This window comes from Phyllobates terribilis, unplaced genomic scaffold (genome assembly GCF_046119375.1).
Source record: "Phyllobates terribilis strain yellow unplaced genomic scaffold, ASM4611937v1 Scaffold_7__3_contigs__length_470593459, whole genome shotgun sequence".
In the NCBI taxonomy this organism is placed as follows: domain Eukaryota; kingdom Metazoa; phylum Chordata; class Amphibia; order Anura; family Dendrobatidae; genus Phyllobates; species Phyllobates terribilis.
The window spans coordinates 51441968-51460051 of NW_027362767.1; the positions used below are offsets into that span (position 1 = coordinate 51441968).

The window sequence follows — 18084 nt, forward strand, 5'->3', positions numbered from 1 at the left end:
TATATAGAATTGAGGCTGAAGAGCCCCGGTAGTTATGTGCGCATGTGCGGTAGTGTATGGAAGCTGTGGCTCAGCAGCATCTGGGGAAGAAGTGGCTGATCTGAGGGCAGCATGAAGAGTAGATTTAGTACTATAGATATCCGGGCGGTGATCGCGGAGCTCAGCGACAGGTGACAGAGGCAGGGGGCGCTGCTGCTACTGCTGCTGTTTTCTTAAAGTGACAGTACTCTTGTAATGTGTCTGTGTCTGATATTACTGTCTGTTCTCTCCTAGCCTGCTGGGGATGAGAGTGTACAATGTGTATGATGTGGACACCAAGACGTATCTCATCCGCCTGCAGAAGTAAGATGACAGGACACCGTGTCGGAGAACATAAGTGCAAATAAAGTTTATTGAAACAAGTGCTGATATAAAGGCGGCACAGACGTGACTCAGCGCTGCGAATGTCCTATCACAATATCCAACTGATCCACAATATGGCCGCACTTGTGCCACATCCATGTTGGAGGCTGTTTAACCCTTTCAGGACTGTGGAATTTTCCCTTTTTGCACCTTTGCTTTTACCTCCTTTTCCCACCATCTATAACTATTCCGTGTTCCTGTCGGCAGCCGGGGGAGGTTTGTGTTTTCCGCGTTGAGCTGATGTTTTGATTGATACCATTTCGGGGACATACAGAGCGGTGATCGCTCATTATTGCATTGTTAATGAAGAGGCGGCGACCAATAATGGCCATTGTGTCCGCGGCCTCGGAGTAGTCGGAGGAAGGGGCTTCTGTGTCACTGCAGTAATGCTCCATGTACTGATTGCAGGGAGCTGGTGGATTGTTGTGGCAGCCGGGGGTCTGAGGCTATGTGCGCACAATCGGGATTTACTTGCAGAAATTCTGCAGCGTTTTTGAGGCGTTTTCATGGGTTTTTGATGCGTTTTTTCCTGCGGATTTGCCATGCGTTTTTTCCAATGCATTGTATAGGAAAAACGCAGAAAGAATGGACATGCTGCTTCTTTTAATGCACATTAAATTCTGTAAGGAAAAATCCTGATCATGTGCACAGATCTTGGAAAATCTCATAGAAAATGCTGGGATAAGGTTTGCAATGCGTTTTTGGGGCCAATTCCGCTCGGATTTACCGCATAAAAAAACACACCGTGTGCACATACCCTAACAGTGCACAGATCAGTAATAGCCACGGCCAGAGGCTGCACATATTCTATACATGTCTAGGAGAAAGCCGTCAGTCACTGGCAGCGGCAGAGATCTGTACAAATGATTAATCAGAACATAAAGTAACTGAGATATAACATGGAAAATCCCTCTGAGTGTTTGTTTCTCCTGCAGGCCGGACTGTAAGGCCGTGCTCCTCGTGGAGTCCGGCATCAGGATCCACACCACCGAGTTCGAGTGGCCCAAGAACATGATGCCGTCCGGGTTTGCAATGAAGGTTTGATCACGTGCAGTCATTTCCTTCTCTCATTTCCAGGGACCTGTGCCCCGATCCAGACACTTTTCGTTCCCCAGCTTGGTTCTTTATACCTGCCGGATATAATGTGTCACCCGCACTCAGGATGCTGCGATTTCATTTTGCCAAAACTGATCTGAGGAATATTAGTCCCTATAGAAGTCCTTGTCTCTATTGATGGCCCCTCCATTACTGACATCTGCTTAAGGAAATATTTGCATTTATCATTTAATCATAATGTTGGACCATTTTGTTCTCAGATATCTGCTTTATGTTGCTCTTCTGTTTTTCCTTCTGGAAATGTGTGAATAAATTGCCAACCGAATAATACTATTCTTCTTCATGTACTTTCATGTTCTCAGCAATCTGCCTGGTGCCCTTATGTGGCATCGCTGGTGCCCCTATGTGGCATCTGGCCTATATCCCAGTTACATAGTGATTGTAGCAGCGTTCACCTCCATCTTTCTGTCCGCACGCACTCCTCTCTGTTTGATACCTTGGATTCTGCCTTTTTATCCTCCAGTGCAGGAAACATCTCAGATCCCGTAGACTGGTCGGCATTACACAGCTCGGCGTGGACAGGATCGTGGACTTCCAGTTTGGCTCAGACAATGCGGCTTATCATCTTATCGTTGAGCTGTACGACCGGGTGAGATCTGTCTGTCTAACATCCTCTATATTACTATATCCATCTCTCGCTCTCTAATTTGATTTGCAGCACCGTGGTTCAGCGCTCATATCAGTAGTCTATGGCCGCTGGACGGGAGCGCAGTGCACCGGCTCTTGCCGGCATCCTCACCTCCTCTTGTGATAAGTAGCCATGGAGAGACTTCATGCAGGTGTCACCCACAACACTGACATTAAAAATCAGAAGAGGCAGTAGGGATGCGAGGAGGTAGGAGCTCACAGGGCTCTGATCCAGCGACCGTGGACTACTGATGTGAGCACCGGACCAAGGTCCTGCAAATATATCAGATCTCTCTCTCTTGCGCTCGATCTGTCTCTTTTCTTGAGCTGTTTCTCTGTCAATATATGTAGAAAGATTTCGATATTGATAGACATAAATATAATTTTTTTCTTTATTTTTGGGCACTTTACCAATCTAAACACTTTGTCATATTCCAGATGTAGTGAAACTACGACTCCTTGCATGTCCTGGCAGTATTATGTGCATGTTATACATGCTGGGAGTTGTAGTTGTAGACGGAAGGCCGCAGGTTGGGGTCACTGATCTGGAGACTGTAAAGTTGGCATGGAATCATACCAGGGAGTTGTCTCAGTCCTTATCTACTCTCGACTCGAGACCTTTATTTTAGAACTTCGAGCATGGAGGGGCTCTGTAACAGGTCATCAGCGCCCCTCCATGCTTGTGTTAGGCTCGGCCTCATTACCTCCATTTTGCTATGAATTGCTTTGTATGTGTATTATACACGCGGTAAGAATCATACATAAGCTACAAGTCATCCTTCATGTCTGGTTGATGGACTTGAGCTGCAATACCAGCCACAGCCTGTGGACAAGAGTGGTGCTGTTTTTGGAATTATTTCAGATCGGCTGTGTGCCCACGATGCTTTTTTTAAGCATTTCCGCAGCGGCAAAAACGCTGCAGAAACGCTTAAAAAACGCTTGGTAGAAGGTCTGCCATGTCCCCCACTGATAATTCGCATGTGCGGTGCACATGCTGCGGAAATTTCCGCTGCAGATTATCATCGGGGGCCATCGGAAGGTAAGTATAGATTTATTTTTAAACATTCTTTCGGTCACACTATATATGCCGGTTGCATGGATTTATATAATGTGACCAAGTTGTCAAGCACTTTCCAAGTGATGCTAAAATCACAACCCGCATGCGGAAATGCAAGTGAAAAACGCTTCACATCCACATGTCCCTGGCAGGAAAAATGCATGTACAATCCGCATGTACAATCCGCATGTACAATCCGCATGTACAATCCGCATGCGTTTTTTCTGCCAGGGAGATGCAGAAACACTCAGGGAAAAATCCGGAGCATTTCTGCATCGTGGGCACAAAGCCATCTTCTGTCTAATTTTGCACAGTTCCTTTAAAAATATAGATATTTTTTCTCTCATAGGGGAACATCGTCCTCACAGACCACGAATACCTCATCCTGAACATACTTAGGTTTCGTACGGATGAGGCCGACGATGTAAAGTTTGCAGTACGAGAGCATTACCCTGTGAACAACGCCAAAGCCCGCGAACCTCTGCTCATGATGGAGAGGTGATACCTGGATTGGATGATATCGCAGCGCTCTCTTCCAGCGCTCTATTGTACAGCGCTCTCTTCCAGCGCTCTATCATACAGCGGAGGGTTTCACATGTTCTTTAAAAGAGAATTTCAGCTTTACAATCTCTCACAATCAGACAGGAATCTGACCTAAAAAAGAACAGCGGCTCCATGAAACATCTCACCGACGTGATAACTGTCCTATGTCAGGTCTGCATGCATGGAGCGGTTACAGGAGCTGATCCCGCAGCACAGCCCAGCACAGCATCTGCCTGTAACAGCAGCGTCAAGAGCTAGCTCCGATTGCTGCTGTTTAACCACTTAATTGCTGCTGTCGATCACTGATGGTGACATATGAATGAAGCCCAGGCATGTGCACCTCCTGGCTCCCATCAGCCCCAATGGCTGCCATCTTGGACCTCCATTGAAGCCCAGTGTGTGGTTGTAGAAGAACATCTACTTCTCTATATACTGTATAAGCGATCAGACAATCTTATGTTTAAATTCCCTGAGGGAACTAAAAAAAAAATAACGTAAAGAAAATGGTAAACGCCGTAAACAAGAAAAGAAATCAAAATGCTTGTATTGCATTTCTTGGTTTCTGCACCTCACTACAAAAAATCCCCCAAAAACGATCAAAAAGTTATATGTACCCCAAATTATTAGGACTAAAAACTTCATCTCACCACTCAAAAATCAAAGCCCTCGCACCGCTCCATCGACGGAACAGTGGAGACGTTACGGGTGTCCGAAAATAACGGCACATAGCAATTTATTTATTTTCCCCACTTAAGTACAAAAACACTTTTTTTTTTTTCTTTTTTTCTCCATTTTACTTCACTTTCACGGTTTCTAGTGCATTATATGGCAGAATGAATGAACGGTGTCATTCAAAACTGCAACATGTCCCGCAAGAAACAAAGGGTTAAATATGGGAGGACCTGCGGTGCTCCTACAGCTTTGTAATAGTTTACATTTAATTTTCTACTTTCTAATTCTTAAAGCAGCCTCGTCTCTTTCCTTTATTGACTTTTTTTTTTTAATCCCTTGTCTGATCAGATTGAAAGAAATTTTAGAAAATTCTCAAAAGAGCGATCAGCTGAAGAGGATCCTTAATCCCCATTTACGTAAGTGCAGGTGCATCTCACTAAATTAGAATCTCATCAAAAACTTAATTTATTTCAGTTCTTCAATACAAAAAGTGAAACTCATATTATATAGAGTCATTACACACAGAGTGATCTATTTCAAGTGTTTATTTCTGTTAATGTTGATGATTATGACTTACAGCCAATGAAAACACAAAAGTCATTATCTCAGTAAATTAGAATAATTATCAAAAAACACCTGCAAAGGCTTCCTAAGCATTTAAAAAGGTCCCTTAGTCTGTTTCAGTAGGCTCCACAATGATGGGGAAGACTACTGACTTGACAGATGTCTAGAAGGCAGTCATTGACACACTCCACAAGGTCCCAGAGTCTGGAGGAAGAGTGGAGAGGCCACAATCCAAGCTGCTGGAGGTCTAGTGTGAAGTCTCCACAATCAGTGATGGTTTGGGGAGCCATGTCATCTGCTGGTGTAGGTCCACTGTGTTTTATCAAGACCAAAGTCAGCGCAGCCGTCTACCAGGACATTTTACAGCTTTTCATGCTTCCCTCTGCCGACAAGCTTTTTGGAGATGGAAATGTCATTCTCCGGCAGGAGTTGGCCCTTGTCCACACTGACAAAAGTACCAATACCTGGTTTACACACAACAGTATCACTGTGCTTGATTGGCAGGAAACTCTCCTGACCTTAACCCCATAGAGAATCTATTATAGAGAATCTATGGGGTATTGTCAAGAGGAAGATGAGAGACACCAGACCCAACAATGCAGACGAGCTGAAGGCTGCTATCAAAGCCACCTGGGCTTCCATAACACCTCAGCAGTGCCACAGGCTGATCGCCTCCATGCCACATTGCCGCATTGATGCAGTAATTGATGCACAAGGAGCCCGACCAAGTATTGAGGGCATTTATTGAACATACATTTCAGTAGGGGAACATTTCAGATTTTAAAAACCTTTTTCAAGCTGTTGTTATAAAGTATTCTAATTTACTGAGATAATGACTTTTGTGTTTTCATTGGCTGTAAGCCATAATCATCAACATTAACAGAAATAAAACACTAGAAATAGATCCCTCTGTGTGTAATGACTCTATATAATATAGGAGTTTCACTTTTTGTATTGAAGAACTGAAATAAATTAACTTTTTGATGATATTCTAATTTAGTGAGATGCACTTGTATCTCCGAGCCGCTAGTGATGGACCCGGCCAGATCCTGACTGTAATGTCTCGCTTCTTTTTGGGACAGCATACGGCGCCACCCTGATCGAGCATTGCCTGCTGGAGTCGGGGTTGTCCAGCAATGTGAAGGTCGAGCAGCTGACAGCGGACGCAGGTCAGTTACTGATTATAGGGGTTATATGCATCCGACATTAGGGCTATGACCTGTCAGCTGTCAGAGGCCACACTAGTTGCCCACGCTAAATGGGACATATTAAAGGGTTTTTTCCAGGATAACAAAAGCATGGCTACCTTATTCCAAAAACTGCACCACCCTTATCCACAGGTTGTGTCCGGCATTGTAGCTCCGCTCCATTGAAGTGAATGGTGCAGAGCTGCAGTACCACACCTGTCCCTGTAGAGAGGGGGCGCTGTTTTTGGAAGCTAGAAGCCATGGACAATCATTTTGGTAGTCTATACTTCTCCTTTATGTGGCCACTTTCTGTATGGAGGTTATTGCTGTAATTTTGGCTCCTGTATAGAATTTTCTATGGGCTCTATACTGAGGTTTACATGTGGTATTGTTACCTGTATACTTCATCATCAGGAGAAGAGACCCCCATAGAAAGCAGTGCACAGAGCACCCCCAATCTGAAGCCGTGCCCCCCTAACTCTGGATCTTTGCACTATTTATGGTTATTTGCAGACTTTATAGGACATGAATGACAAACTGTTTCACCATCGATCATTTCTAGATTTGGAAAAGGTGCATTCAGCTTTAAGGAGGGCGGAGGACTACATGGAGGGCACACTGCATTATACAGGGAAGGTACGACCATTACCTGTCACCTGCTCACAGGCTGGAGGCGCAGAGGTCGAGCTTTTCTTCCATGATTGATGACATCATATAAGTGTGATAAGATCCCACAAAGTCCATTTCATTTATTGTGAATGATGGGAGTTGTTGTTAGATGGTGATGACCTGCGATACAGCACTTTGTATTTTCTGTATAACACAGGGCTACATTATCCAGAAGAGAGAGAAGAAGCCGAGCCTGGAGCCGCTCAGCCCCGCCGAGGATATCCTCACGTGAGCACTGACCACTCATCTCCAATTGTCTGGGCCGCGGCTCATCCCTGATGGTGGAACTACAACTCCCAGCATATTCTGACAGCCCCGGACTGTCCGCTTAGCCTGGGAGTTGTAGTTTTACTGCAGCTGTATATTCTATAAACCAAACCCCCGTCGTCTTATGTGCATGTAATGGTGGAATATCTATCCCTCATTGTCAAGGTGCTTAAGACGAGCGTTCCCCCTTAACAGATATATATACGGGGGGGGGGGAACTATAATATTTATAGGGGCATAAACTACATTAGATGCAGGGGCTGCAGCCTAAGGGGGTTAACGGGTCCCTTTGGCCCATTTCAGAAGACCAATACAACTAAAGACCCCCAATAAGTGAGGGCCCCCATTGGATGTTTCGCATTGGGGCCAAAAACTACATCTCTTACTATTCTAATACGACTCAGAAAATGAACATTGCTTTCTGATTTGTTGCTTTGATGTCTCATTTTTTTCTGCACATCATTGTGGAAAGTTATTGGTGTTTTTCTTTTACTTAGGTATGAAGAATTTCATCCGTTCCTTTTCACGCAGCATGAAAACCTCCCGTATGTGGAATTTGACACATTTGATAAGGTTCGTCCATAGTCTGCATATGACGACTTTATGGTAAGGGGCAGGTGGCATCTCTCAGTCCACCATCACTGACCAGCACGCCACCTGTAGCAGCACCTGCACTGGATTGGCATTTGGCCATGGATACCGATGTCCATTGCTTTTGGCCCCTGGATAGTGGCACAGCTCAGGTTGGCCTCCTCTACTTGACTTTCAGATGGTGAAGCCCCCACATACAGAAGCTTAACTATAGTGGGTGGAGGGTTTGGAGTCGCACCTGACTCTGGAGCATAGGGGGGCACAAGAGGTCACTTTAACCCATATGAGAATACCAGTATTAATAAAGATGTGTGATTGGGGGACCTGTTGGACATTTTGCTTTGGGGCCCATGAGCTTGGGGTGATGCCAGTGTCCTCAGCGATGCCCTTTTTACAGTCTCTACAGCATTATCACACAAAGGAGTTGGGAATCAAACCAAAGAGAAGGGGCAAAAACACGCAAATCCCCCATCTTGTTGGTGCTATAAAAGAACAAGAAGGTGCATTAATGGCATTTTGTGATTAGCGCCGGATCCATCTCCTCTACATTGTTCCCAATTTCAGCAGTGACTGTGTACAGTATTACCCGGCATCATTGCATATGTATACTTGCCTCATTTATACATCAATTAGATTTAAGGCGCAGTCAGATGGCCGTATAAATCAGACTGCAGTGCACGGACTGGCTGGCAGCTCTCCCGACCTGAGCGTGACACCGTCATCTATTTCTATGCAGCTGTCACGCTCGGGAAGGGAAAGCTGCTGGCCAGTTCATGCACTGCGGTCCGATTTTGCTCCGATTTATACGGCCATCTGACCATATTCCTTTAAATAGATAGTTTATCATTTAAAAAATATATATCTTTTTATCTCCTTTTTGTCCTTAAAGGCAGTTGATGAATTTTATTCCAAGCTGGAAGGTCAGAAGATTGATCTGAAAGCTTTACATCAGGTATGCAAAGTTTTTTTTTTTTCTTGCATGCTGTAAAATTCCAGGCTCAGGACTTCACATTTCTAGTTTTGCTTCTTTGACTTTTCTTCCTCAGGAGAAACAAGCACTAAAGAAATTGGACAACGTCCGTAAAGACCACGAGCAGCGTCTGGAATCCCTGCACCTGGCTCAGGTACGTGTGTCTTCACGTCGCCGGCCCGTGGGCATCGGGCACCGTACACAAGGTCTCATCATCATGTCGTGAACTTGTAGGAAGTTGACAAAGCCAAAGGAGAACTCATCGAAATGAACCTGAACATCGTGGATCGCGCAGTGCAAATCGTACGCAGCGCCTTAGCTAATCAGATCGACTGGACGGAGATTGGGGTCATAGTGAAGGAGGCGCAGGCTCAGGGAGACCCCGTTGCTCTCGCCATCAAGGAGCTAAAGCTGAAGACAAATCACATCACCATGCTGTTGAAGTAAGACGGCATGCTCCTGTAACTGGGTGTCCTAAGGTGGGACTACCTTCTATGATGGGTCAGTATGTCCGCCGCTATAAGGGATGGGGATCCTATAGGTCTAGCGAGAGTAGAAAGTCCAGTCAAGCAGCTATGCTGATGGTATGTCTCTTGCTACTGCCCAATATGCAACCACCAAGGACTTTGTGTATGGCTACGAGGTCAATGAAAAAAAAAAATGCTTTAACTTAATACTTTTTCTCTATTTGTAGAAATCCGTTCGCGTTATCTGAAGAAGAGGATGAGGAGGAAGACGAGAAACAGGAGATCGATGAGCCCAAAGGAAAGAAAAAAAAGGGCAAAAACAAACAGCAACCAAAGAAAACGCAGAAGAACAAACCCACCCTGGTGGATGTGGACCTCAGCTTGTCCGCCTACGCCAACGCCAAAAAGTGAGTGAAATCCATCTAATAGAAAGTCTGCTGTGCCATACTGCCCCTAGAGGCCACATATATGGCGCTTATTGCAGGGGACATACAATATCCATCCAGCAGATGTTACACTGACTTATGTATTTTTCAGGTATTATGATCACAAGCGACACGCAGCCAAGAAAACTCAGAAAACGGTGGAAGCGGCAGAAAAGGTCAAATCTATTAGATTGTAATTGCTCAAGGCTACAGCCGATATTAGGATTGAAGAGCTGAAAACCTTCCTTTTTGTGTCGCAGGCATTCAAGTCTGCCGAAAAGAAAACCAAACAGACGCTGAAAGAGGTGCAGACTGTCAGCACCATTCAGAAAGCCCGGAAAGTGTATTGGTAAGACCACCAAAAGTCACTACCCAGCCCCGTGCCAAACAATGCGCCAGGACTTAGGTTGGACTTGGCGCTGTAACAGATTGTAGCATATAGCTTAGGGTTGGATCATGAGGGAGACCATGGTTGTGTAAGAGGGGCACAGTGCTGTGTGGGCTGTTTGCTATGTTCGTTCCATCAGTTCTTGTAATATTATAGTTTTTTTCATCATCAGGTTTGAGAAATTCCTCTGGTTTATAAGCTCTGAAAATTACCTGGTCATAGCGGGAAGAGACCAGCAGCAGAACGAGATGATTGTGAAGAGATACCTGCGGCCCGGTGAGCAGCTTCTCTTATTACTCAGTGTTAGATCATACGTCCTGCTATATACTGTGTATATACAGAATAAGTCCTAGCTATCGCAGATAAGAATAATCATTATTTATCGCCGACATATTTCAAAGCGCTTTACAATTCAGAGGGACGAAATCACATGGAGAAAACTGATTAGCAGAACAAACACTAAAGGTTTAATGGTTGACAATCTTATTGAACTGACCTCAGTGGACATTGATGATGATAATTATTCCAGCATTTGTATGACTTTAATGGTTGCTATTATACATACATACCGTATTTTTCGGACTATAAAAATTTTGGAGGAAAGTGGGGGGTGCATCTTATAGTCCGATATACATAAATACTGTGGCTGTGGGTGGTGGGGGATGCGACAGTGGCGGAGTAGCGGTGCACAGGAGGCGCCTCCTGCAGCCTACACTGTACCCGCTACTAAAGAAAATGAATATTCACTGCTCCCCACTCAAATGGGTGTGGTGAATATTCATGGCCTTTAATAACGAGCACGCTGACCGCCGAGCGCAGCAGGAGCCGTGCTGCAGCTAAAGTGTGCGCGCTATTAGGAAGAATGAATGGTCACTGCTCCCCATGCACGCAGTCCCAGCGTGGGGAGCAGTGACTATTCTGGCACAGAGTGGGATGCAGTGCTGGAGGAGAGAGGAGGGGAATATAATTGTTTATTTTTTTCTGTGCAGCGTGACGGTATCAGGGGGGGCCATACATACAGGGATGAAGGGGCATTACATACAGGGATGAAGGGGGCCATGCATACAAGGATGAGGGGGGGCCCCATGTATACAAGGATGAGGGGGACCATCCATACTGGGATGAGGCATGAGGGGGCCATGCATACCGGGATGAAGGGGGCCATGCATACCGGGATGGGCGATTGGGGGGCCATGCATATCAGGATGAGGGCCACGTATAACAGGAAGGAGGGAGCCATATATACCAGACCCCCTCCCCCTTAACAGTGCATCATGACCACATTTTTTGCTTACATTTTTTTTCTATTTTCCTCCTCTGAAACCTAGGTGCGTCTTATAGTCCGAAAAATGTGATTTTATATATTATATAATATTTTCAAAGGAGCTATTGACATGAAAGGGTTGATGCCTCTTAAAGATAAGCCAAGGAAATCAAATAGGCGTTTTGTTACAAATAGAGAAATGGGGAGGAATTGGGAATGTTCACTCAGTTATCTAGAGTCCCGCCTGGTGGAGGTGTGAATTGTATCCATGTAGTGAGCCATAAATCCAGCTGTTAAATTGAGTCCTATTGTCAAAGAATTGAAAATCCTTTTCAGTTTGAATTCCCAGATTTTCCTCTCTCTGTCCTTAAAATGACCTTTTAGTATTAAGACTTTTAGATCTGTCATAGAGTGTCCCGGGCCAGAGAAATGTTTCCCATTTCCCCATGTCATGTTGCAATATCTCTTACATTTTGTGCTTTTATGTTATTAATTCATTTGTAATCCTGCCTGAAGAAGGAGCCTCTGTGCTCTGAAAACTTGCAAATATATATTTTGTTCTGGTTAGCCTATAAAAGTATCACTCCGAGAATACTTTTGTCATGTAAATACTTTTTAGCGATTTTTCTGGCTAACACGGTACCACAATATAATTTTTTATTGTACACTCCTTTGTCTGAAATCTTGGACCTAGTTGTGGTTGGTTTATGGTGAAACAATGTTCTTACCACTTCCGGATTGTGGCCCCAGCAGTGCTTATTTGAACCTTCAGTAGTTTAGAAATTCTTCTGTAACCAATGCCATCAGTATGTTTTGCAACAATAAGGTTGTGAAGGTCTTGAGACAGCTCACTGGTTTTACCCATCATCAGATTTTTCTTGTGTGGCACCTTGGTAATGAGACACCTTTTTATAGGCCATCCGCTGAACCAGCTGATATTATTTTTCACTAATTGGCAGGATTGCTTTCTAATTACTGATAGATTTCAGCTGGTGTCAGGACTTTCCATAGTTTTTATGCTTCTTTCTTCATGTGATTAATACTTTTTCCCTGTGTCATTTCTCATTATTACACATAACTTAACGCCAAAAGTGGTGACAGTTTCCCTTTATCAGACCTCTACTATGGCCATACAGCCATGTGACATGCAGGGGAGGGGGGGGGAGTATGGTAATTAAGCAGAGAGGCGGGGATTTGGGGGAATAATAAGCACATAGGCGGGGATTGCTTGGCGTCCCCCGGACGCCAAGCCTGTACAAGTTAGAATTGATTAAAGCGCTTTTCTCTGCATTCAGACCTCTACTATGGGCCATACAGGTAAGTATAGATTTACTTTTCTATACCCTGTATGCCCATAGTAGAGGTCTGATAACTCCAAAGTGGTGACAGCTTCCCTTTAATTTATGGACATCTATGGTGATTTCTTTGCCTGTGTGGATTGGATGGGTTGTTACCGACATCTGGTGAGAATTTCACGACAATAGCACCTTTAGAGATAGATTTACTTAGAAAATTGGTGAAATGTTCAATACTTATTCCACCCGCTGCATATAAGTGACATTTTCAGCGTGGCTATCCCGTCCTGTAGTGTGGGATAAACGTGCTGCTTTGGCACTCTACATCCATAGCTGAAGCTTCTGGTGTTAGAAATTGCTGCATTTCTGTGCTGGAAACAAGTAACGGACTATATTAATTTTTAGGCTGAATGCTATATTTGTACTAGATCTGTGTAACATTGGCTGTTTCTATGTCTAGGTGACATCTACGTGCACGCTGACCTGCATGGGGCCACCAGTTGCGTCATTAAGAATCCCGCAGGTACCAAACTACCCAGAGATTCCATCCTTAATGATCAGTTATTAGACATGATCTCGATTCATATTCATTATATTGTAGTGTTTAGGATAGAATAACCCTAAAGGGGTGCTCCAGCCGTGAACCCTTCGGACACACCTATAGGATAGGAGGGGGTCCCCACACATTATCTGCCCCCAGATTCACTTCCTCAACTTGTAGAGCAGAACATGACTTGGTGTCCTCCAGCTATCTGGACATTTGCAGCTTTCTAGCATTAAATCTCACTGCCTCCAGCTTGTGATTGACTTGAATTCAGACTTCTACATTCATGATGTAACGTCCTGCTACGTGAAGCCAGTATACAGATAGACGGTAACACAACAAAAAAAAGACCAACTCCATTCAATCTGTGCTTTAATGTGTTCTCTCTTAGGTGAGCCGGTGCCACCCCGAACCCTAACTGAAGCGGGCACTATGGCTGTGTGCTATAGTGCTGCGTGGGATGCCCGAGTTATTACCAGCGCCTGGTGGGTCCATCACAATCAGGTATATAGAAATCATAAAGGGTAATAATCTCCTCAGGACCCCCTCGGTCTATGAGCCAGAATGCAGAGATGCTCTGTGCTACAGGTGAGCGAATCGATTTGCAGGACCTGGGTCCAGTGGCCACATTAGTAGTCTGTGGTCTCCCCAACACCTGCTCCGGTTAGCCGGCCTGGCGCCACCTTGTGGGTGAGTTACACTGCAATGATGTGTTTGCTGACAGCCTGCTAATCAGAAGTGCAGCCGGCGATAGCGTTGGGTAGACGGTGGTTCGCAGGGCACGGACTTCTGATGTGACCGCTGGACCAGGGATCTGCTAATGCATTCACTCATCTCTGCTCTGTACAAGCTCCTGTCCTGATGACCATTTCCCAGTATGGCCGCCGTGTCCTTTTCCCATGCGGCGATCTCCTGGCTTTACCCGCAGGGGTTCAGAGAATGAGATCTGAGGGTCATATTCTAAGAAGGCTGGCGAGACGGCCCATCATCAGTCCAATTACACATTTATGTACTGTCCCTTTCAGGTGTCAAAAACGGCTCCAACAGGAGAGTACCTGACCACCGGAAGCTTCATGATCCGAGGTGAGCACGTCCTCTTCATGCTGGCGGCAGTAAATCCATGATTTCTGCAGCACTTTGTGACACTGGAACCTTTTATTTTTTTTTAGGAAAAAAGAATTTCCTTCCACCCTCTTACCTGATGATGGGATTTGGGTTTCTCTTCAAGGTTTGTACATCAGAGATTCATTTACGTCACAGACTAACTTGTCTTCTCGTTACTTTTGTTGTGTATGCCCCTCTCTATGACTTTGCTGTCTGGCCAGCAGAGGGTTAAACGTAACAAGTTCATAGGATTAGATTTGGGCTATTCTTTCTTTTAGGTGGATGAGGCTTGTGTTTGGAGACACAAAGGAGAGCGCAAAGTGAAAGTACAGGATGAGGATCTAGAAAGTGTGACGAGCTGTAACACAGAGCTGGTGGCGGAAGAGAATGAGCCGTTGGGTGAGGCGGCCATTAATAATGAATGCATTAAATATATAAGACTAAAATGAATACAAATATAATGAATGCATTGTGTACCGCCATCTAGTGCCGATAGATGGTGTTACACTTTACATCTGTCATACTGTAATATTAGGAATTCGATCTATAAAACCGTCCTCTGTATTAAGAAAGTCTGCACTGAACAGTCACAAGTGCAGAATCTCACGATGATTGTGCTTCCACTTAGACGCCCCTGAAGAAGATACTGACGGCAGCAGTGAAGAAGAAGAGGAAGACGAGGCTCATAACAACAAGGATGGCGGTGAGCCGAAGTCTGAGGACATCTTCGATGTCCCTAATCAAGGACACGTCTCAGAGGATGGGAGCTCGGATGAAGAAAGTGACGCTGGGAGCTCACATTCTACAGAAAATATCACCGCAGTGGAAGGGGAAGTGGCCTACCCTGATACTGCCATCGACTTGTCCCATCTTCAGGCAAAGAGGTAGCTTCTTATAGGGTCTCATCGACACCCGTAGGACGTGTGACCCCTCTAATCCCAGGTCTCACCATTGTAATTCTTTATAGGACACAGAACAAGGCGGCTGTCGCACATCATGGAGAAGCAGCAGAGGGGGTGAGATCTGATTATTGGTTTATCTGCCTATTCAATAATTAATCAATGTTTTGTTTCACTAATGTTAACCCTTTCCTCCCCCTATTAGAATGACAAGTCTGTTGGTCGGAAACATTTATCAGCTAAAGAAAGACGGTAAGGGATGGCTGTGCTGTCAGGATCAATGTGTATATAATATATATATATAACAAGCCTGGCAGAATTGAATGTTGGGTTTATCTTCTCTTCCCTCATGGGAACCATCTTTGTCAGAATGGGTATAAGGCAGTATAGCATTGCTTGGTCTTATCCTGCCCATCAGATTGGCCAAATCAAAAAAGTTGGATAAAGAGCGAGGACGCCTGAACTCTTTATCAGGGACCTCCAGGTATGGAGACTTCCAAGAGTTCGGATTTCTAGTCTTTGAGGGCAGCATGTGGATGTGTGCGTGCGTCCTACTGGGAAGACTCTAGTACGTCTGGACTAAGTGTTTGTAATGGAAAATTGAAAAGAAATGACATGAATGCTGTGATAGTGATGGCAGGGGCACAGCTACTATGCCCATGCCTGTCTGAAGAGGCAGCACCTCCTGTGTCTACGCTTCAGTCTTACAAATAGGCATCATCAAATTCAAAGGGGAAGATTCGGCAGGACGCACCTTTGGATCTCGTCACAGGACACCCTGGTGATGTGAGGCCCACTCATAGTAAGGATAGACAGGCCGGGGTCCAATATGGGGCCCCAGCGCTATTAAACCATATTGTTGTTACTAGTACACAGGCAAATATAGTGGCATAGTTTTACTCCAGTACATATATAGTTAAAAATCAAAATGAAAAATTAGGGAAAAATGGTGCAGGTATAAAATAAATACAGTCATGAAATAATGTACAATAAAAAAAAAATTGTTGATTGGTAAAGATGAGCAAAACAATTGCAGAACTCTCGCCCGGCATCCATCTCTGTACTCTGTGCCCATCAGACCAGAGTCCAGTGACTCTCCCTCGGCTGTCACTGAAGTGACGTCATGGAGGCACAGAATGCTGGCACAGCCAAGGAAGTTCATAGGACCCAGGTCTGACTGCCAAAAAGTACCGATGTGGACGTTGGACTAGGATGCTGCAAATCATTTTGCTCATCTTTACCAATTGAGAATACATTTATTTTATTCATCTCACAAAAAATAAAGAAATGGGCAAAAACAAGCGCATGCCAGAAAGAAAGAACAAATGTGACAGGTCCTTAGATAAGCAATAAAGAGAATACATTTCATCCAACGATTCTCTGTTGCTCTGCTGTAAACTGGAAGGTAATAATTGAGGGCCGCAGAACTTGTACGTTAAAGAAGCACTCCCACCCCCCCTCCAACTCCATCAAAGTTTTTATCCTCTTAATATATATTGCTGTCATCATATTATATAGCACTGTGTACTTACAATTGCTCATTTTACCTTTCTACCCAGAAAGGCAAAATGAGCAATTGTAAGTGCACAGTGCTATATAATATGATGACTAGAATATATTAGGAGGATAAAAACTTTGATGGGAGGAGGAGGAGGAGGAGTGCCTCTTTAATCTATTTTTTTTTTCTTTTCAGTGAAATAAAGAAAAAAAAGAAACCAGATGATTCAGACGAAACAAAATCAGTGGAAAGTGCAGAGAAAGCAGAAGCATCAGTACCCCAGAACGCAGAAGCATCAGTACCCCAGAACGCAACACAAGGGGACGCAGCACAGCAGACACTGAAGAGAGGACAGAAGGTATTTATTATCTTACAAAGCTGATAATCTACATATCTGCTTCATCCATAGTGATGACCAGGCTGCTAAGAACTTATCACCAACATTAGCCACTAGGGGTCTTCAGCCGCCATGCATTTGACCGGCCAATATATTTGCAGTACTCCTTCCCCCTGTAGTGGCTGCTATCATCTAATCGTCAGGTTCCAGATTCTCTGTGATCATTGATCAACCAGGCGGCTTTCTGGGAAAATATATTATGTGCTTGAGACAACCATGAATGGGATGACATGTTGGACCCGCTCTGTGCCGCGTGGTGGTTTGTGCAGTTTGGTCGTTAACAGTGTGTAAAGTGCACTTTGCCGCGTGGCCATTTGCCATCAAACTAATTTTAGGTGCACTTAATTTGGTCAGCGTGTCGGCACGGTTCACCTTAGGAGCTGGCGTTTTTGGATTAGTGATGTAATTTTCTTTGCCCATGCTGGCTATGGATGACTCCATTCTTATCACGGATGTCTTGCTTCTTCCTCTCCCTCTATTATACCATCAGAGCAAAATGAAAAAGATGAAGGAAAAGTACAAGGATCAGGACGATGAAGATCGGGAACTCATCATGCAGTTGCTCGGGGTAAGAACCAGCTTGGGGTATGGCACCGTATTGGGGTCTCGTATTTCTGATGGAAGTCCTAGCATCATCTGCTTTGTAGTCTGCAGGGTCCATCAAGGAAGAGAAGGGCAAGAAAGGAAAGAAAGGAAAAACAAAGGAAGAACCTGCAAAGAAGCAACCGCAGAAGGGAAAAGGTGGCCCTGGGAAGAAGCCGGGGACTGGATCCGCTGAGGTCTTCTTAACACAAGACTTACAAGAAATGACCTTAGAAGAACAGGATGACAAGGTGCGTCAGTACTGTTAGTAAGGTGGGGTCAACTGCTGTCCGAGCCGGTCACATGTGACTGGGAGAATAGTGGGGTCTGCTGTGCTGTCTTCCCATGAATGAAATAGACCGACGCCGTCTGTGCTGTTGTGTTGTGGATGCAGCACTGATTTACAATATAGCAGTGTGAACAGTGCCTCATGTGTTCTGAGTCCCCAGTTATCCACCATGAAGAATAGATCCTGCATAAATTACTCCCCAGTATAATGAGAATCATTGCCTTTATAGTGGATGGAGCTTTCCCATAATCACCCGCAGTTTTTTTT

At 44.7% G+C, this 18084-nt stretch overlaps 1 protein-coding gene across 1 annotated transcript in view; it reads left to right on the forward strand.

The window, feature by feature from the left end:
- Nucleotides 1-18084, forward strand: part of NEMF (nuclear export mediator factor) — a 22471-nt gene continuing 4387 nt past the window's right edge. The window contains exons 1-28 of the mRNA XM_073638560.1: nucleotides 1-170; nucleotides 274-342; nucleotides 1338-1440; nucleotides 1982-2107; nucleotides 3552-3700; nucleotides 4766-4833; nucleotides 6064-6150; nucleotides 6731-6804; nucleotides 6995-7065; nucleotides 7602-7677; nucleotides 8585-8647; nucleotides 8742-8819; nucleotides 8900-9108; nucleotides 9360-9539; nucleotides 9670-9733; nucleotides 9818-9906; nucleotides 10118-10221; nucleotides 12965-13027; nucleotides 13440-13552; nucleotides 14074-14131; nucleotides 14218-14276; nucleotides 14431-14551; nucleotides 14781-15036; nucleotides 15120-15168; nucleotides 15257-15303; nucleotides 16745-16907; nucleotides 17437-17514; nucleotides 17594-17779. Of these exons, the coding sequence (XP_073494661.1) occupies nucleotides 112-170; nucleotides 274-342; nucleotides 1338-1440; nucleotides 1982-2107; nucleotides 3552-3700; nucleotides 4766-4833; nucleotides 6064-6150; nucleotides 6731-6804; nucleotides 6995-7065; nucleotides 7602-7677; nucleotides 8585-8647; nucleotides 8742-8819; nucleotides 8900-9108; nucleotides 9360-9539; nucleotides 9670-9733; nucleotides 9818-9906; nucleotides 10118-10221; nucleotides 12965-13027; nucleotides 13440-13552; nucleotides 14074-14131; nucleotides 14218-14276; nucleotides 14431-14551; nucleotides 14781-15036; nucleotides 15120-15168; nucleotides 15257-15303; nucleotides 16745-16907; nucleotides 17437-17514; nucleotides 17594-17779 (2862 nt within the window). The 5' untranslated portion in view covers nucleotides 1-111. The remainder of the gene's footprint in view (nucleotides 171-273; nucleotides 343-1337; nucleotides 1441-1981; nucleotides 2108-3551; nucleotides 3701-4765; nucleotides 4834-6063; nucleotides 6151-6730; nucleotides 6805-6994; nucleotides 7066-7601; nucleotides 7678-8584; nucleotides 8648-8741; nucleotides 8820-8899; nucleotides 9109-9359; nucleotides 9540-9669; nucleotides 9734-9817; nucleotides 9907-10117; nucleotides 10222-12964; nucleotides 13028-13439; nucleotides 13553-14073; nucleotides 14132-14217; nucleotides 14277-14430; nucleotides 14552-14780; nucleotides 15037-15119; nucleotides 15169-15256; nucleotides 15304-16744; nucleotides 16908-17436; nucleotides 17515-17593; nucleotides 17780-18084) is intronic.